The 21,780-nt window shown below is 36.3% G+C and overlaps 1 protein-coding gene across 4 annotated transcripts in view; it reads left to right on the plus strand.

Moving 5' to 3' along the window:
• Positions 1-21,780, plus strand: part of MET (MET proto-oncogene, receptor tyrosine kinase) — a 126,016-nt gene that overhangs the window by 17,616 nt on the left and 86,620 nt on the right. For all 4 annotated transcript variants that reach the window (XM_045041261.1, NM_001168696.1, XM_045041255.1 and 1 more), the window contains 1 exon segment: positions 8,158-9,374. In XM_045041261.1, coding sequence (XP_044897196.1) covers positions 8,158-9,374 — 1,217 coding nt within the window.

The raw sequence follows: 21,780 nt of genomic DNA on the forward strand, positions 1-21,780 counted from the left end.
TTCTGTCTCTGTCTCTGTCTCTCTCTCTCTCTCTCTCTCAAAAATAAACATTAAAAATTTTTTTTAAATATATTCATGGGACTTATTTATACTAAAAAGTATTCATTATTATCTGAAATTCAAATTTAACTGGGAATCCTGTATCTTTATTTGCTAAAACTTCAATGATGGTGTGGGTTTACTCTTCTTTAAAGTGGTAAAGTAATTTTTCCTTTTTTGTTGTTCTTCCTTAGAGTGGAAGACTTTTACCATGGTCTTTGTCTTGGAGGGCAACTTAAGAGCGACTTCAGGAACTTGACAGGTTTAGAGAAAAACCACAAATGGCCAAAGTGTGGGAAAATAAGAAATAACAGTATTTAAACTGAGAGGATTAAGGTGATGAAATAGTCACCAAGCATTTGGAGTGGGCTTACCCACTAGACTGTGCCAAGTTCCTCATTTTTGATGAAGGCAGGCAAAAACTGGCTAAAACACAACTTAGGATAAGCATGATAGCCACATTTATTGAATGCCAATGTATGCTGCATGAATGAATGCCAGTGTCTCATGATTTATCTTTAACCTTCATGGCCAACCCACAAGATGTGTATCATTATCCCGATGCTTTAGATAGAAACTGACACTTACAGTCGTAAGGTATGTAAGTGGTAAAGCCCAGATTCACATCACATCCAATTCTGACACCAAAGCCCATACTCTCTCCACTACACTTCATCTCTTTTCTAGTAGATTTTATGAACTGTTGGGAAGACTGTTGTCAAACAAAAGAGTTTGTAAATATCAGACATAGGATTGACCCCTGAGTATTCAGATCATTTAAATGTGGTCATATTATAGAGAAATTGGATAGGCTGAAAAATCCTCAAGATTTCTTCTGTCCTCAACTTACTGTTAAAAATCATTGTCAAAGTAGTATCTGACTACATTAGATGGGATTTTTGACATGGCATATTGTTTTATCTTTCTAAAGTCAATTTAGGCTTTTTTGATGCTCATAACACTAGTAAATCTTTAGGTATAAGAATCCAGTATTCAACAAAGAATGTTTTAAAATTTGCTTGCTCAACAGCCTGGTAGATCCATTCACTTTTCAGTTTAGGTTATACACTTAGATTTTTAGCATTTATCTTTCTGTCTTCAAGTCCACAGACTGTATACTTTTTTGAGAGTGGGAACTCTCAGTATCTAGATAAGTGCATGGTGTCCAATGGATGTTGACAAACATTTGACTAATATTGTGTGATATAATATGATTCATATGCAGTGAATGTTTATAAATACAGTATTTTAAATGACATCAGGAATCTCCTATTAGAATCTCTTAACTTTGCTTATATGGGCCTACTTTTAAAGTTAATAGAAATAATATAAGTGTGGAGAAGGCTAAGAATTTTTCTTAGGATTTCACTCTGGCAAGTCCTCCTGGAGATTTAGCTATGACTGTTTTTTATGGCTGCAATTTCCTTAATATGGGGCCTCGGCCATTTTCCATCATCGTAAATCCCTTTTATATACTTAAAAGCAGGATTGAAATGTTTTCTGCTTTTTATATCTTGCCTCTTCACTTAGATACATTATTTCTGTCTTGAGGTTGTATTATGTAAATATAGAAAAAATTTGGAATTATATGGCAGGAAAAAACTAGTATACCACCTCAGAAATTTTAACTAATAAATGTGTTTCTAAATCCAAAGTGAAATATTTAAATTTTTTAAACGTTTATTTACTTTTGAGAAAGAGCGAGAGAGAGCCAGTGCACCAGTGGGGGAGGGGCAGAGAGAGGGAGACACAGAATCTGAAGCAGGCTGCAGGCTCTAATCTGTCAGCACTGAGCCTGATGCAGGGCTGGAACCCACAGACCATGAGATCATGACCTGAACTGAAGTCGGACACTTAACCAACTGAGCCACCCAGACGCCCCATCAGAGTGAAATATTTAATTATTCAAGTAAATAAGGAAACCATCTTTGTTCTTTGTTCTAATTACTGTAATATTTTACTTAAAATTGCTTTTATGCACTTGACTTTGTGTTTGAATTCAGAGGTTTGTAGTATTTTCAACTGGACATTGTTTGGTGAGGACTTATTTAGGAGCAAGGAATAAAAGAATTGCAATGAAACTGCTGATGGAAAAAAAGAGAGAGAAAGGAAGGAAGAAAGATTTCACTGGTTTCCATTAGTTTTACACATGGTGGGCACAGAGGCTTGAACAATAACATCGAGAACTTCCCTTTCTCCGTGTCTGGGTTCTCCTGTCACATGGGTCAGTTTCATGTTCAGTCAGGCTTTCTCCACATAATGGATGCCAAAGTTGGGCATTAGATGCTCTAAGTTAACATCATTTTTAGTGCTTGTGGTCTTTGAAAGAGAGAGGTCCTCTCCCAGTATCTGTATTAAATCTTAAAAAGACTCTGATTGGTCTTGCTTTGGTCACATGCTTATCCTGACCAAGCTCTGCACCAAAGGAAAAATTCATTGAAAGGCCAGCTTGGTCTGCAAGCTCACCTTGTGGTAAGGAGGTAAGCCATGTGATGACAGCCCCATTAGATAGAAGGAGGAGGGTTTTCAAACGAGTTGCCAGTAGTAGAGACATTGAGAACTGGGTAGGTAAAAACAAATGTTTACCAAAATATTGTGCTTTTGAATAAAAATATTTTCTAGGAAATGCAAATAATTTAAAACAGCTCAAATAAGCACGATACGTGTTTTAAAAAATTAGAAACAAGAACTATGTTGCATGTTTAGTACATTTTACATAATATTTTATCTTCTATGAATCTCAGTTTCATTATCTGAAAACACAGGAATAATGCTTACCTTATAATTATGCAGACTCGAGGTGGGGATGTAACTGACTGTACCTTGTAAACTATATAGTGCTATTTATGTAATTGTAAATTATTACGATTTTAAGAAAATCAGTTCCTAAAGAAAGCAAAGTTATCTCTGTCAAAGTCTAGAAAATTTCTCTTACAAATGTATTCCATTACACCTGTGGTATTTTTTCCTGAGATATCAGTGCTTGAATACAACACACATGTGCTTTGTGATCGGTTTTTGTTGATGAGGAGGACAGTAATGACAACAGCAGTAATAGTGATAGGCACAGGTGGCAACTCAATAAATTCTTCGAGAATTAAATATATTTCTGGGGAATGAAAAACCAATGTAAGTTAGTTTAATGAGAAAACTAGAGGCAGATAGATGGCAGACATAGTGGAGTAGTTTGTCTTAAGTTTAGGCTGAGCTGATATTCCTAGCTAACAGAGTAATCTCTTTAGAGGAAATACTCCTAAATACCAAGAGTTTAATAGCCAAGGTGCCATTCAGATAATTACTCCCAGGAAATGTTTTGCCAGTGAGATTATCTTAACTATCAACTGAAAAGAAATAAAGAAATGTTTTATGGATGATTCATTTTCACCTGCTATGTGTACAACATGGTAACAGAATGAATTAGTCAATCTGTTTGAATCATCTTTACGTGTTCCTTTTAGTAAGGAGCTCAAAGTTGGTTAGATGGCTAGCACTATTTCAGAAAGAAAGAATAAACAGAAACAGTAAAAAAGTCATTCTATATTGAAAGCCTGATCCAGGCACATCACAGGAATAAATGTATCAAGACAAAAATGTATGAAAAATGAAAGTATTTCTGGAATCACTACCAATATAAATATTAAAATTGCTCACACATCCCGATCTGGCAGATTATATAGATAGAAAAGAAAAAGCAATATATGCCAATGCAATAGCATTGAAGTAGAATGTAATTGTAAAAAAACAATCTCAGAGTTGAAAATTATTACAGTTAGAAAATAACTTTTGGAGGTCATTAGTTCAGCCCAGGAGTGTGCTTATAAATATTTAATAATCTTCAGGGAAGGAAAAAAGCCCTGATTTGTAATGTTTGCCAATTTCTGTCGTGTAAATACTCCACCCAAGGTGGATTTCAAGATAGGTCACTGAACTCAGAGTTGGGAAGAGATGCACGCAATAGGCTGTCATGAGACAGAGGGCTCCAGCACATGAGGAGTTCAACACTATCATTTTGCAAATAAGAAAGCAGCTGAGGCCAAAGAAGTTGGGTGACTGGCTTTGGGTCATACAACTATTTGGCTGCACTGCGACAAGCAAAACTTAGTTTCTCCCCCAGGCTACACCTCAGGATTCTGGATGCGTTATGAGGAAAAGACCATGATTGATTGATGCCTGACTCCCCAAGCCTGGTTAAGCTCCCCTTCAGGGACCCTCATAGACCATTCCACATTGAGTTTAAACTGCGGTCTATTTGTCTGTCTCCCCTACTAGTCTGAGATTCACTGATAATTACAATCACTCCCATATCTCAGATGAGTAAACAGAGGCTCAGAGAAGTTATTTGCCCAAGGGCCACACAGACAGCAAATGGTTTTAAACTTCGCAGTCTGTCTCCAGAGCCTGTGCACTTGACTATTCAACTGCCACTTATTTAACCAGCAGTGTCATCAGGCTACATAGCTCAGCAAGAAATAGTTCCAGAAGGTGTCCCTCCTCCATTCCTTATGAAAGACAGACATTTCCTGGAGAAGATCTAGTCTAACCAACATACACCTTTGTTAATGGGGAGGAGACTTAATTAATTGAAATGATCAAGGAAATGGGATGTTTAAGTGTTCTCATTATCTGAGGATTAAACAGAAACCTGTATTTTAATTAAAAGTCCTATTGTTGACAATGGGCTCTAGCCCTGGTTATTTGCTTTAATTTAAAAAAATAAATAACCTTTCTTTGATTTCTCAGTCTGAAATATGGCTTCACTGTTTGCTATCAAAAGAATGTAAAGAAGATGAAGAAGACTGGGTTAGCTAACTCCAGGGATATTCTGCAATGTTTTTTTTCCCCCTTAAACAGAAAAAATACCCTCCTTCCCTCCTGGTTTTCTTATGATTTGCCTTCTCATCAAGTGAGATAACAACAAAGCCCATTAGTATATTTGTACATTTTCTTGGATTCTAGTTAATTGAGGTTTAGTACTTACTGTGAGTGACTTCTATACCAACTTTAAGATATGGACCTTATTTTTAAAACATAATTTAATACCTCAGATTAAAAACAAAAAAAGTTCATTTTGAAGGCTCCTTCAGAAAACCTAAAGGAAAAAGTCATTCACCCTCCACATTGCATTAATGGATATCAACTAAGGTACAAATTGGTTGTAATGCTTTTTTTTTCTTTTGGTAGTAATGGTTCATTTATCTTCTTTCTTTACTATATTTCCTAAAGAAAATACAGTGATAAATTATGTAGTTGGCTAATGTTCCCAATTTTAGAAGATACGCTAATACCATATCAAGAAGTTCATTTAATTTTCCCCCATAATATATTCCAGAAGTTTTAGACACATATTTATAGTTTGTTTGGAATTTAATTTTGTCTTCTCAGAGGAAAAATTGTTTTAAACCCTTCTTTTCCTCTACTTCTTGTCATTCCCCCCACTATTGCCAAAAATTTTCTAGTACGTTTCAAAACAATGAGAATTACATATGTAAATACCAAGTACAACACCCTGCATTTATATATACACTGTATAACGGCCAAAGCTTTCAAAGATGAGATCTCTTTTTCATACTTAAAACAATTGTGTGAAGATATTGCACTCCAGGATCGAGAGGTGGATGAACTATCCAGAGTCCTACAGCTAGGGAGGGAAAGGGCAAGACCCAGGGCTCTGATTGTCTAACTTCTGCTCCAGTGCACTCTCTTCTTAGCTCAGGAAGCTGCTTCAGTACTAGTGAAGCATTTAAGAGCCTGGACGGATTCCTGTCAGGCAGACTTGGGATTGAATTTGGTTCTGTGTGACTTTTGGCTAGTTTACTCATCTGGAAGAGGAGAATAATAATACTTTCTACTTCAAAGGGTGTTTATAGGGGCGCCTGGGTGGCTCAGTCAGTTAAGCCTGTGACTCAATTTCAATTCAGGTCATGATTTCATGGGTCATGGGTGAGAGCCCTGCTTCGGGCTCGGAGCTGACAGTATGGAGCCAGCTTGGGATTCTCTCTCTCTCTCCGTCTCTCTCTCTCTGACCCTTCCCTGCTTGTGCTCTCCATTCTCTCTCTCTCCCCCTTTCTCTCTCTCTTCCTCTTTCTCTCTCTCTCTCTCTCTCTCTCTCTCTCTCTCTCTCTCTCTCTCTCAAATAAATAAACCTAAAAAGAAAAGGGTGTTTCAGAGGGTTTAGCAGAATGCCTGGCACATGGTAAGCATTCAGTACATGTTATTGTTATTATTATATGGCTTATACCTCTTTCACTTCTTCACCTTAATGACACTTTGCTTTGCCCTCTGGTCCAACTAGAACTCTTTCTACTTGAAGAGAAAGCCACAACACATTGTGTTTTGTCTTAGGAGCTATTAAGCAATCCTTACTTTCATTTCCTGCTGACCTCTTTTTGCATGCCTTATTGTAGCTATTCTAAACCTCTTTCTCCAATCTGAAGAACCTAGTCCCTCTTCTGTAACCATTACTTTCAGTGATGGTCATATACCCTAATTTATTTTTAGAATGTTGAGGTCATATTCCCTGAACTCCCTCAGTGTCTGTACTTATCTTCATCTGACTTATCCTCACCTGCTGTCTCAGAAAGAGTGATCTCTCTTATGTTCTAGGCTCTTGAAAGTGCCTCTTTTTACTCTTTTTGGAATATTGCTCCAACAATTTTTATCTCCCCCATTTGCTTTTCTTGGGCTTCTCTGGGCTTACTACATGCAGTTCTCTGGGCCCTCTGGGCAGTTCTTCTGGCCATGCCATACTCTTTTTCCTGCCTCTGTATCTTTTCACACACTGCTCATAATCATAATAATTCTAAGTACAAATTATTCCCCCCCTCTCTTAATGCTTTTAGCTTTGGTTAGTGCTATGCAGGGTATTATAATGCTGTGCATTCTTGTTATTTTTGTATGTGTGCTGTCTCTCAACCACACTGTAGGTTTACTGAAGAGTAAGTACCACATCCCATTTCCATAGTGCAAGCACAGAGCCATGCACATACTAGTTGTTAGATTTTGTAGACCTAGGGTTAGTCTTTAGCATAGTTATAATGCCTAATAAGTTTTTAAAGGTTCCTTTTGTCCTGTCAGAATTATGCACCAAAAAATGAGGGGAAAGAGTAATAGCTATTCGGTTTCTATTCCTTCTAAGTCCTCTCCTTTCTAACCTACCGCCTTGCCTTCAACTTTTATAGTTAGAACTAACAAGGTTTGTAACGTGTACCTTAAGTTTTTCAAAACTGAAAAACAAATACACTCGTTGAAAACTAGAAATACTGTCCATGTGCATACAATGGAATGTTAAGATAATGTGGGTTTGTTTTTTGTTTTTTGTTTTTTGTTTTTTGTTTTTTTTTTTACTAAATAGCTTTTGACTTGGTAATAAACAATATGTTGTTTTTCTCTGAGAAATAATTCTAGGACTTTAGCCCTGAACATTTTATTTTATACATTTTCAGTTTGCTGTTTTTATGTTTCTAGTGATCTCACATTAAGTTAAGCATTTGTCTATCCAAAACAATAGGTCTGCTATAGCCAAATTATAACCATACCTTTCCTCTGCACACAAAATCCTATAAACAGCATGTGATCATATTGCTTCTAGAATTTATGATTGTTTTCTTCCAAAGGGAAGCTAAATTTAGACTAGTAATTCTACATGCTCCCAAGAAAACAATGCCTGCTGTGATTTCTAGAATAAATGAATCTGAACCACAGTTCCTTTACTTGACTAACTGAGAAGGCTTAAATATCAACCTAGTCATTAACCACAGATATTAAACCACATTAAACAACCAGCAAGCGGTTAAGAAAGAAACTTGCTGTTTCTGACTTTATTGCTAAATGAGTCTAACTTAGTTGCTGTATTGTCTTAATACAGAACATTGTTTGCGTCTCATAATGGTTCTCTAAAATTACTCGTTCTGGCTTGAGTTCTAAAATTAAACTATGTGGAGTCATGTCCATCTGTACAATGCATCTTTATGTGAAACCAGCTAGAGTTTTTTGTTTTCACTTGATGTAAAAATTCCAGTTAGGAAGCTTTGTTTCTAATAGTTTAACTGGTATAGTTCTTTCAGTTTCTTTGTTTCTAATGACAACTAAACTGCTCTCGCCTTGAACATGTTTTGGCAGATAAGCTTCTCACCATGAAGGCCCCTGCTGTGCTTGCACCTGGCATCCTTGTGCTTCTGTTTACCTTGGTGCAGAAGAGCTACGGGGAGTGCAGAGAGGCACTAGTAAAGTCTGAGATGAATGTGAACATGAAGTATCAGCTTCCCAACTTCACTGCAGAAACACCCATCCAGAATGTTGTTTTACACAAGCATCATATTTACCTTGGTGCAGTTAACTATATTTACGTTTTAAATGACAAAGACCTTCAGAAGGTTGCTGAGTACAAGACTGGGCCCGTGCTGGAACACCCAGATTGTTTCCCATGTCAGGACTGCAGCCACAAAGCCAATTTATCAGGTGGTGTTTGGAAAGATAACATCAACATGGCTCTACTTATTGACACGTACTATGACGACCAACTCATTAGCTGTGGCAGTGTCCACAGAGGGACCTGCCAGCGACATGTCCTTCCACCCAGCAATACTGCTGACATACTGTCAAAAGTTCATTGCATGTACTCCCCACAGGCAGACGAAGAGTCCAGCCACTGTCCTGACTGTGTGGTGAGTGCCCTGGGAACCAAAGTCCTGATATCTGAAAAGGGCCGGTTCATCAACTTCTTCGTGGGCAATACCATAAATTCCTCTTACCTAACAGATCATTCATTGCATTCAATATCAGTGAGAAGGCTAAAGGAAACTCAAGATGGCTTTAAGTTTTTAACAGACCAGTCTTATATTGATGTTCTCCCTGAATTCAGAGATTCCTACCCTATTAAATACATCCATGCCTTTGAAAGCAACCGTTTTATTTACTTTTTGACAGTCCAGCGAGAAACTCTAGATGCTCAGACTTTTCACACAAGAATAATCAGGTTCTGTTCTGTAGACTCTGGATTGCATTCCTACATGGAAATGCCTCTGGAATGTATCCTCACAGAAAAGAGAAGAAAGAGATCCACAAGGGAGGAAGTGTTTAATATTCTCCAAGCTGCATATGTCAGTAAGCCTGGGGCCCACCTTGCTAAGCAAATAGGTGCCAACCTGAATGATGACATTCTCTATGGAGTATTCGCACAAAGCAAGCCGGATTCTGCTGAACCAATGAATCGCTCTGCCGTCTGTGCATTCCCTATCAAATATGTCAATGAATTCTTCAACAAGATTGTAAACAAAAACAACGTGAGATGTCTTCAACATTTTTATGGACCCAACCACGAACACTGCTTTAATAGGGTAAGTCACGTTAATTTTCCACTTATAAATTATAAGGTATAAGTAGAATAAGTAGCAGTCTGAAAAGAATATCAAGGGCTTTTTGGTGCTTGGTAAATGATCTTTTTCCAAAATATTTGTACATTCTTTCCAAGAAAATTTAAATATTGAATATTCATTTAATTGTAAAATCATAGCTTGAGAAAAAGTTAATGTTGTTCTAAAAGAAAATATATTTTACAGTTTGGGTTTACATGTTTGTCAACACTTCATATTGTTTTTTTTTTTTAATGTTTATTTATTTATGAGAGAGAGAACACAAGGGGGAGGGGCAGAGAGAGAGAGAGAGAGAGACAGAGAATCCAAAGCAGGGTCCAGGCTCCGAGCTGTCAGCGCAGAGCCCCATATGGGGCTTGAACTCACAAACTGCGAGATCATGACCTGAGCCAAAGTCAGATGCTTAACCAACTGAGGCACTCAGGTGCTCCAACACTTCAGATTATTAAACTTATTTCTCATAGAAGTTTTAATAGTTCTAATCAAATTTATATAAACTGTAACACAATAACAGTTAAACACAATTGCTGAGATCCCAATGCAGTCTTTACAACATTTAGCATAAGAAGCTCAAGTTAATTTGTGGATTTTTGAAGGCATTTTCCTTATAAGGCCCCATTCACTCACTGATATACAAATAAATGCTTTATATTCTAGGCATTACATGAAAATTAACCAAAAACAAACAAAATAAATCTCTTCTAAAATGTTGATAAATAAAATATTTTTAAATGTGTGAATACACTTCTCTGAATAACTTAGAAAACTAGACAAAAGTTTTGCTCTCACATCCTTCCTTTGGAACATGTATGGACTTTATCTACTTGAATAGACATGTGTCTACCACCTTCTAGTTAGGTACTTTTACCTGGATGGTGTTTGATATTTATAAATATAAATGTTTTAGTCAACGCCTGTTTAAGCCTACATGAAATGATACTTTCACAGGAGGTGTTAGGGTCAGTCTCTGTTGCTTTGATTTAGATGTAGTAAAAACTACCAGCTATACTAGAGGGTTTATCCTACTAGCCATCAGATCACTCGGTACTAGAAGAAGAGCACCAAAACAGGAGTTCATTATGTCCTTGGGCTTTTTGGTTTGGGCCCAGATTTGAACATATGAACCTGGCTACTCCTAACATAATGACCCATGGTGATCATAATTGGATGAACAAATAGTGTAGCTTTTCTATAGATGGTTTGACTTTGGAAATCCAAATCTCTCTACTCTAAAAGTTTTTAGCCTCAGAAAGAAGGTTGAAATTGTAAGCAGGAAGGACATTAAGCATCTCCTTGATGAAACAGAGTATATAATTTGCTGAAGGGTACCAAGGACATAGGAATTCAGAAACATTTGGTTCACTTTTGCTGAAATGTCTGAGATACTTCCCCAAATGGAAACTACAAACAACTTCTTATAAAGGTAGAAAATGCTGAGAAAATGAATTCATGTTTCAGTGAACTAAAGACATACCTTCCCTCCTTCCCCCTCCAAAGTCTAGGAATAAAAAATAATATGCATGCATAAATCCCTAGTAGGACTTATTTCTCCCTGCATCCATATCATATATGTCAGAAACTCTGTAAGAAGCAATAAAGATTCCTCATGAGGCTGCCCCTTTTCTTCACTAGAAAATACAGAAGAATGAAGGAAACAAAAGGACTTTCAGAAACCTGAAATTGGGGGGGGGGATGTAATATTAATAGCATTCCAGAGAAAATACTTTTTTGTATCCAATAAATTACATCAGAAACACGAGTTTTAAAAGATTCTATTAGAAGTTCCTCCAGGGCCTCTAAAGCACATGACTTTGCTATTTAAATCTTGTTCTGTTAAAAATTAAAAAGAGACTTTACCTTATGAGGGAATATTGATATCTCATTTTCTTATTTTGTACATTTTAGCCCCCCTGCTGTGTAAAATACTTATCAATTCTAGAAATTCTCAAAGTAAATTTGAACTTTTTTTTTTTTATCCCTTTCACTCCTTTAGTATTTTCCAAGGGAAACAAAAAGTCAGGATTATCCAATGAAATTCAGGTCAGTTTTAGCATGCAGGAAAAAAATGCCCCAAATGCACCATTTGCACCTGAAATCATTATCATTCCCATTGCAAAATTCTTGTGGAAAACAGATGGGGCTTGCCAACATAGTCTTCCTACCAGGGAAGCCAAGTTTTGCACTGGCCAAATTCCATAAAGACAAATACCTTCCAACTTCTTCTACTTATTTGCCTGTTTATCTTCTCTGGTTACTAAATATCAAAATTCTTCTGAGAATGAAACTACCTACATTGTCAGTTTTCATACACCAATCCACAGAAAGAACTCAGATTCCCCCAATAATCAGCATACAGTCATTTCCTAGCTTCATCTTAAAATAAGGTCACCTAGAGAGCCTTTACTCACACAAAACAAAATGATTTACAAAATCAAACCTGTTTGGAAAGACCAAGCAATAAGATGACTCCATTTTGTCTTGGCAACTTTTCTTGGCAAGATATCAGGTGACCCTTCTAACAATTTCTTGGAACTGAGCTTTGGTTTTGGCATAAAGGTTGGTGAATAAACACATATATTATAGTGTTGTTATTAACATCTCTAATCCATCAGATCTTTATGGAGGGACTATTGTGTGCTCTGTAGACGAGGAAAACTGCAGTGGTAACCTTGTGCTAAGGCTTCTGCCCAGTCCTCAGTGTGTGAACAAAGCCATGGCAGGGGTTTTCTGGCCCTCTTTGAGCTTCCGCCATGTACAAAAAGAGTTTCTATCACAGGATCAGACAGAGAGAGTGCCAAGAAAGGGTCTTTTAAGTTGTAGGGGTCCAGCCAGTATATAAGCCTGACTTGGTTTATTTCAGATCACATATTAGGTTGCTTTTCCCACTCGCATTTTATGAAACAGGTCTATACTTCTCATATTGGTGACATCTCTAAAGCCCTCTTTTGAGTCATTTGATAGTTTCCAGAACACATCATCTTCACATCTAAGTTGTCTGTGCTTCAGAACTCTTTGATTCTGCATATGATGTTGTTTCTGGAAACTTATCCTAAGCCATATATGTACCCATTCATGTAATATTAGAGTTGATTATATCAGTTCTATAAAAATAAATTCTTGATCTTCACAACGTTACCATTTTCTATGTTGCTTTTGAGAATGATTCTTAAAGTATAGATACGTTTACAGTGATTTCTAGCACTTAGAATTATGAGATTAAATACCCACAAATAATTACTAAATCTTTAGTCTTAAATATGTTACCACCTTTTTACTCATTCATCATTTGACCTCTGTAAACATCTTAAACTGGTATTTGATTAAAGTTGTTTTAGTCTAATGCATATTTCCTAGACAGCACATTATTATTCAAAATAAAATAATTGAGAAAATGTCCCATAATATGGAGAGTTTATAAGTCAAATTTGGGGGTAAACAGTATTAAAAATTCAGTTCATTTTAGATGGGTTGTATACACAGTGGAATATTACTCAGCAATCAAAAAGAGTGAAATCTTGCCATTTGCAACAGCATGAATGGAACCTGAGTGTATTATGCTAAGCGAAATAAGTCAGTCAGAGAAAGGCAAATATTATGATTTCACTCATATGTGTAATTTAAGAAACAAAACAGATGAACATAGGGGAAGGGACGCAAAAATAAGATAAAAACAGAGAGGGAGACAACCCATAAGAGATTGTTAAATACTGAGAACAAATGGAGGGTTGCTGGCAGGGTGTTGAGGGGGGGGGGATGGGCTAAATGGGTGATGGGCATTAAGGAGGACACTGGTTGGGATGAGTACTGGACTGGGTGTTATATGTAAGTGGTGAATCACTAAATTCTATTCCTGAAAAACAATAATAAAATAAAATAAAAATTTTTAAAAATTCAGTTCATTTTAAGCACATTGATGGGACTCTTCAACAGTATTATATAAGGGATTTACTAACATGACATTTACTCTGGGAGAAAACTAGAATCAATACACATTGACCCAGTTCCTTAAAAATGGGATCAATATTGAATAAAAGAATTTTCTTAATCCCCAATTCTCTAAAGATCCTATTCCCTAAATTATACTTACTAAGAGAATTGGATTAATACATTTTGGAAAGATTTTTAATCAGAGTTGAAATTAGAAAAAGAGTTCTTGTAATATCTCTTACCTAACCAGAAAATAACAATTACCACATTATACTTTTTCTTGCAATCCCATTTCAAAGTTTTGCTCCATATGTAAGCGTTTGGAAGAGTAAGAGTAGGCTTGTAGTAAAAAATATTTTCACCAACATCTTAATGGCCAGTGATTGATCAGTTGAGGGGGAAAAGCATGCAGTTTGGTGCCAGACACCCCTGGATAGAAGTCCCAGCTTATTGCATATCAACTGTGTGACTTTTGCTGCATGACTTAACTCCTCAGAGCCTCAGTCTCCTTGTTTGTAACATGCAGAGAACAAAACCTACTTCACACGGTTTTGTAAAAATTGGGAATAATACATAGAGAGTACCTGGCACAGTAAGATGACCATAAAGTCAGGGCACCTGGGTGGCTCAGTTGGTTGAGTGTCCCACTCTTGATTTCAGCTCAGGTCATCATCCCAGGGTCTCAGGATCAAGCCCCATGTTGGGCTCTGTGCTGAGCGTGGAGCCTAAGATTCTCTCTCTCTCTCTCTCTCTCTCTGTCCCTCCCTCTGCCCTGCTTTTACTCCCTCACTCTCTCCTCACTCTCTCTCTCTGTCTCTAAAATATTTTTTTTTTAAAAAGGAACCATAAATGTAGCTCTTTGGGAGACAACAGCATGGTCTAAAGGAACAAGACTGAAGTCAAAGAGATCTGGTCTGTACCTGATCATTTTATACCTGTCTGGTCATAAGAGCATTATTTAAATTCTCTGAACTCACTTTCTTCCATGCAATACCATTGGGAAGACAAGTGCAAAAATGTTTGCAAAAGACCCTAACTTAGTCCTTGGCACCTAACAAATAGCAATTATTATTGTAAGGAATATTGTAAGGAATTCTTTATGTAAAGAAAGGCAAATATAGATTATTGGATTTTCTGGAAGGGGTAAACTCTGGTTCTACTGCTCATGAAAGTCTTTCACTTACCTTCCTACCTGTTATGAGTGACCTACCTCCATAATACTTAATTCGTGTAAGTCCTTCTTAAAACTTGATTGTTCAAAAAAGAGAAAGGGAGAGAGAGAGAGGGAGAGAGGTGGGGAGTGGTGGTAGTTTGGAGAGGAGAGCCAGGCTAGAAGTTATAAGGTGTGCCCCTGTTCCCACTTTCAATTCTGACTGTCCCTGGCACTGTAAGATACTAAGCTTATGTAATTTAAATTATACTCTGCATTCAAGAATTTTCAGATAATGCTGTTTTAGAAAAAGTCAACTTCACAGGTTGTTTGTGTCAGGCTTCCTTGTTTTTTAAATATCATTTATACTCAAATTCAAAGAGTAGCCAACCACTTCCCAAAATAAAGGAAACTTAAAGTAGTAATTTTCCATCTCCGTTTCAAGGAGTGCCAAAGTTAAAGGGTCACCACTCAGAGCCATCTGAGGAAGAAAGCAAAATGATTAGAACAATTTTGAATGAAAACAAAATCGAAACAAGATGCAAACAAGGAATAATAGGAATAGGCAGAAAAATAAACATACAGTGATGTTTCTTTATTACTATTATAAAAATGATAGATGAGTAAAATTGGGTTACATTTAAGTTGTAATGGAAGAAAATAATTGCAGCTTTCCATCAGGAAACCACAAGGACCATTATTGATCTGTCATCCTCAGGGCATGTCTCGTAATATTTAATAAAATAAACAAAGATTTATAACTCTTTATAGGCCATGTATCTGTAATCTCCCACACACCGCACCATTTGAACTGGGAATGTGGAGTCAGTGTTACAAATAACATCCATGTAATTATACTGGTTTGGCATGTCTTATTTAAACAATCTAGCACTCTCAAGAGAGTATTTTTGTATTAAGGATGAAAAATGTGAAGTCGGATTTCAGGGTTTTCTTACTTTCTATGCTACGAAATGAGAGAATGTTATCCTATATGAAAAATGTTTTTGAGGATTCTTCATTCTAAACACTAGATACCTTGGCCTTAAGCCAAACGTAATAGCTACCAAAGCAAAATCTTGCAAAAAAGAAAATCCTTGAGGTATAATGATTCAGTATACTGTTTTAAAAATCTGAGTAGAAATTTGTTAATTTTACACTTGATTCCTCTCCTCCCATTAACTCGTTTATTCTCACCCAGGCTCAGGGAGTTGCTGCTCCCTAACTTATTTGAATTCTACATGCTAACGTCCCATGAAAAGTAGCATATTGCATTATTTTATTAAAAATAATTTAAAATAATTTTCTTTCCAGAATTTTGTGATACTCTGTGAGATCACAGGGCACACCCAGAGGGTATTGAAAATGTGTTACAGTGAGCCATTAATATCTTCTACTCTCTCTCTTCCTCCTGCTAACCTTTCTTTAAACCATTTGGTAGCTTATTCATAGGTCCACCCCAGGAAAGAATGAAAAAGCAAGGGCATGACATTTTTATAAGATAACAGCAAAGAAATACAGTTAATGCTGAAACCATTATCAAAAACGTAGGTAGGCTTTACCTGTGGATTATATTGATCCATGATGTGATGAATGCATTTTAAATTAATTCTTTATTCTCAGTGCCTTTTGAAGCAGGTGGTATGATCTGTATTTTATTTAAGTAGTTGAGTTCTACATGGAGATTCACTTGGTAAAACTAATAATGTAGCAAATAATAAGGCATTCATGCAAAAAATAAGTCTTAAAGTTGGTTTTTGAAAAGCTGAAGTGTTAACAAGACAGTTCTAATACACGATATTTTCGTTGTCATACTGCTACATACTGTTATACTACTACTGATTAGAGGCAAATGAAAACATGTGGAATCCTGCATTTTGATAAAAATATTAACCTCCTTGAGTAATAATGGATTTTTTTACTCAGAATAATATATCGAATTTTGGGTGTTACACCTTTACTTCATACTTCTGTCTTATCAGTCGTCATCCCACCCTGCACTGTTATCTCCTCTAATAAGAAAAAAGAGGATCTGTTAGAATTTGGATGGAATACCCATGAGGAATTTCTCCCGTTGCTTATTCGTGGATTGGCACAGATACCGAGTCAGTGGGCACAGACAGTCCAGAATGACTCAGTGCCCAGATAAGTGCTGTAAGTCACATCTCCAGCAGCCAGGGAGGGCTGTAAAGGGCTCCTATATCAAGGGAATGAAACCAAGGGCTCAGCTACTCTTGAAATCTTTAAGACTCCCTCAGTGTGTTTTGGGGTGTTTTGTTTGTTTGTTTTTGTTGGTGTGTGTGTGTGTGTGTTTAATAATAGTGAATGTGGTAAGTGATTCTGGGATCCTGGATACAGTCCAATTTGCTAATTATATATTTTTTCTAACTAAAATGTTCCAAGCTGGTTCATTTGCATATGAATTGCTTGCTGAGCAGTGTTGACTTCCTTTCTTAAAAGCCTTGGGGAAGAAGTTTACTGCACATCACCCTAAACCTAGGCTAATTTAGAACAGATGAAGTGTGTCTACCTCCTATATTTCAAAAATATTCTCCAGTTTTTCAACAAGAGGACAGAAAAACGTCTTACAAATTCATGCTGATATAGAATAAAGGCTATTTTCACCACTCTGTGCTCGCAAGTAAGGGGAAATGCCTTATGAATAGTGTAGCTGGAAAACAAAAATTAAAATTGTGAGTTCAGACTAAAGTCTGACCTCAGTTGTCTTATTTGGGCAAATCAGCAAATGTTCATCAATCAGAGGGCATTAAAATGGTAGGTGACATTTCAAATCATGCTCTAGGTAAAAAGGGTGAATTTAGGTCAGTTTTGATTTGTTAAGCACTCTTTTCTAGAGCTGATTTTATGAAAATTAAGTTTGCTAAATTGCCTTGTCAAAATATATGGATTATTCATGATTTGCTTTAATTTGTGTCCATGTACCAGAAAAGTGTAAATTTGTATAATATTAAATTTTCCAGTGACATTTTTAATTTAAAATCTGATTAACACTTGCATGTAGCAACTGCTCTACTAACTTAACTATAGGTGAGGTGGTGCTCAGCAAGTGGGAAAAATGCAAAGATTAAATTGGTCTGTTAGCTTAGCGAATCAATAGTATTTAGTGCTAATGCATTAAGCAGATACAAGCACTAATGCAGTGGCAGTCAATAGCAAAAACAAATATCTCTAAAAATTATCTTGACAGTAAAATGTGCAAATTTTTCCATTTTTGAAAGCTGCTTACATTACATGCTTGTTCTTTCATCTTACTAGTTTACGCCAATTCTAGAAACCTAATCATTTTATTTAGTGCATAAAATGACCAAAAACTTGTGATCATTGTTTTCAGCAAAAGACAGAAAAAAGGTTTTATTCATGCAACCGAGATTCAACAAGAAATTCAGTAGATATGGAGTCCCTGACCTTTCAGATCTTATAGTGATGAATGAGATAGCCATGGTTCTTGTCTTTTTGAAGTGAACACACTAGGGGAGGGATGTCAATAAGAAGCCAGTCACACCAATAAACATATCATGATAGTTTATGAAATATAGTGTGAGGGACATAAAAATCTGTGAATGTAAGCTAGGAGGAATATGTAAACTTAATAGCGTAGTCACAAAAGACCACCCTGAGGGGGTGAAAGTTAACTTTTACATAAAGCCCAAAATTTTAGAAGAAGCCATATGTCCTTAGTACAAGGCCAACTGCTTATTTAATTAACTTATAATTATTACCTATTTCATAAACTTGAGGTCTTAACTACATGGTGCTGCTTTTAACCAGCTTTTTAAAGTGAGTTCTGGATATGAGTACATATTGTTTTACACTTAGAAAAACATATCGCAAGAGGTAGAACTGTGCCTGAGATTTTAACTTCTTTAACAGTTTGTTTTTTAAAAAGTTGTTACTGTATATAAAGTTTGTCTTTTCTTTGATTTCTAAGGGAATTAAGTTACTTTTCATTAAGTAATTCTTAGTATGAGGAAGATATGTAGATTTCTAGAAGCTAATGACATAATGTAGGTAGCACTTACCTCCTCTCCTAGCCTGTCACCTTAATCAGCTTTGAAAAATAGAGGTTTCTTGTATCTCTCCACGTTGTTTCTTTCTTGTCCCTCCCACCTTTCTTCTGTGGCCAGCACTTGGGATCCTATGCAACAGAAGAATTTGCATTTCCTGGGGATGGAAGGGATTGTCCTGTCACCAGTAAATCCTATGACAAAGTGAATCATAATTCCAAAAACACACAAAATAAGCTCTTTTGAAACTATCAAAATTATAAAAATTGATGGAATTTAAGGGAATGTGGTGCTGAGATAGGCCCCAATCATATTGTCTTTCTACAATCATATACCGTTCTCTGCACAACTGTCTTATTTTAGACCATTTCCTTCTCATGTGAATCATGTGCCCTACAGGGCTGAGGAACAAGCACTCCTGGGACTCACAAGGATGTCATGAGCACCTACTGAATGTACGGGGGCATGTCCTCTAGTTAGTGCTGTCTTTATGTTGTTCTAATGCATTCCCTAACTGCAGACATTTTGCCTTTCTCTTTCATTTTAATCATATTGATTTATATATACATAATCGTGCAAATATCTAAATAAGTTTAAGGTCTTAGAGGGCAGGCAGTTTGTCATGGTTCTTTGTACCTAGGTATATATGCCTTTGCAGACAACAGACAATAGTGTTGATTTTATTTGACAAAATAATTTGTCTTCCAAAAGAAATCTGTAAACTTATACAGTAAATAGAGACCATCTAAATTGCTGCACTGTTTGGATAAAAGCCCTTGATAGAACTACACATATTTTTATGAGGGTCGTAAAAGGCACTGTTTTTGCCTTCCCCACAAGCCATGAAGATTTGAAATCCAAGTACAAAAAATACATGTGAGGAATCCAAAGGCATACTCACCTTTTTCTTGCTCACTTTGTTCACTTTTGTCTTGCCAAGAAAGAAGTGGAGTCTCCCATTGGAAAAGATGAGGGAACAGGAGGCATTTAATCCTCAGGGCTCGTTCCTGTGCCTGCAAGTCAGAGAGGTCATTGGCTTGCCCCTTCCTGAAGGCTATAATTATGGCAAAGGGCTATATTTACTTTCCAGTAAAGTAACCAGAATCTTGAATGTAAGAGATAGTTTATAGGAGTACCGTTGGGGGGGGGGGGGGGGCGGGAGGGTGGATATACAAAACCTTAGGAAAGATAATGGATGAGATTATTTTTCTTCATATATTCATTAATATGAGAAGGTCCAAGACTCTGGAAATGTTCTGAAGTGCAGTAATAGAGGTGAATATGAGGTCAAATTAGGTGATCCTGGTACTTAAGGAACTGAATTAAATGAATAAAGAAGAGGAATTTACAATAGAATATATCTGATGATTCATTATAATGTATCTGAGGATTCATTAATGTAAACTTATTTGTGGCTCCAACATCATGGTAAACAAGAATCAGTAAATGTATTAGTAAGAGTAATTGAGAAATATTTCTAATTTGAAAATACCAGTTACATTGGGTCTATCTAGAGCTGATAGGGAAAAAAAATGGGCAGTGTTTCTTACTCTCAGCTAAACTCACTCTGGTTTCTGAGGAGTCATAACAAATGTATTGATTCCAAGTACAACTGGGCAGCCAAAACACAAGATCAATTCTGTTATTGGCCCAATATTAAGAATGTTAGTCAGTGTTTGCAAAATAATGAGTAATATATAAATGGTAGTTTAACAATAGTACGTATAACCTGTAATTAACACTTAAAGGTCAGGTTTTGACATGCACAAAGAAGACTAAAATATGTGCCTGATTTAAAAAATACGTATTATGATGAATTGTGGCGATGATTATGGTATTTTAATTTTTTTTAATTTTTTAATGTTTTTTATTTATTTTTGAGAGAGAGAGAGAGAGAGAGAGAGACAGAGTGCGAAGAGTGGGACAGAGAGAGAAGGAGACAGAATCCGAAGCAGGCTCCAAGCTCTGAGCTGTCAGCACAGAGCACAACACAGGGCTCGAACTCTCAAACTGTGAGATCATGACTGGAGCCAGTGTTGGACGCTTAACTAACTGAGCCCCCCAGGCGTCCCTATGGTATTTTCTATGTAGATACTTTTTTAAGAAAACAAAAGCATTAATTTCAGATTTTTAGGCAAACAGTGCTTTTTGTGATCCTGGGTATGTGGTATGGTGGCACCGTTGAAAATTTGAAGTTCACCATTTGTGGCACAGTTATAGATCACAGAAAAATAAACACCAGGACTTTACCACGCCTAACAAGAAAGCTCTTTTTAAAAAAATATCTTTAGGATCTAGACTAGTCATGGTGTAAACTATGTGATATTGAGTATCTTATGACCCTAATGATAAGATAACAATCCAAGTGAATGCAGATGAACTCTTAGAAAAGGAGAGATTATTAAATATTTGAAAAGTAAACATCTAAATTTTCATAAGTAAATATTAATTTAGTATTTGTGTGAACTGTAGATATTAAAGCTTTTCCTTCATTTTCTGGGCCTTTAGAACCAGCTGTTATAACTCCCAGTGCTTTTTTAAATACTCTATATGCCGGATATTCACAAACTGGCTAAGAAATAGTCAAATTTTTTATTCTCACTGCAGAAATATAATAAAATCTCTGTTCCAGTGAATAGCTGGATAATTATTTTAATAATGATATTGACATCACTTCATTTTATCTTTCTTGCTACTAGCAAGAAAGATAGCTTTTATTTTATACTCTGAACTCTGGCTAAATCACAAGTTAAACTGAACTATTGTTTGTTTAATGCTCTATTTCCTTCTAACCTTATTTTTGTCTCTCAACCTCAGCCCAGATCCCCAGTGGCTCAGGAAACCCTCAACTAGGATTAAGTAATAGTTTACACAACCTCTCTCATTCATTAACCCAAGTTGACATTCTTATTCTGTGTACCAGCCTTATTTAAGACTTTCTAAGCACCTTATCCTGGTTTTGGGTGCAACTAACAACACCTATTTAATCAAGGAACTTAATATTTCCAGAGAATCTTTCAGCCTATCTCAGCCTTCTCCATCAGCATGATCTAATTCAGCCTGCTTCTTCTATTCCTTCTTCCGAATAAAATTTGGTCTCATTTATAGTAAATGTGAAGTTTCAAAATCTTTACTTATTCTTTCTTTCTTTCTGCAGATACACAAAGGAGAAACAAAATTGTATGTTATCATTCCAGATAGATTTTGTTCTTTTAGTATGTTGAAACGGTGCCAGTAAGATAAAACTAGATCTCCCTGGCTCCATTCTCAT

This window comes from Felis catus, chromosome A2 (assembly GCF_018350175.1).
Source record: "Felis catus isolate Fca126 chromosome A2, F.catus_Fca126_mat1.0, whole genome shotgun sequence".
NCBI lineage: Eukaryota > Metazoa > Chordata > Mammalia > Carnivora > Felidae > Felis > Felis catus.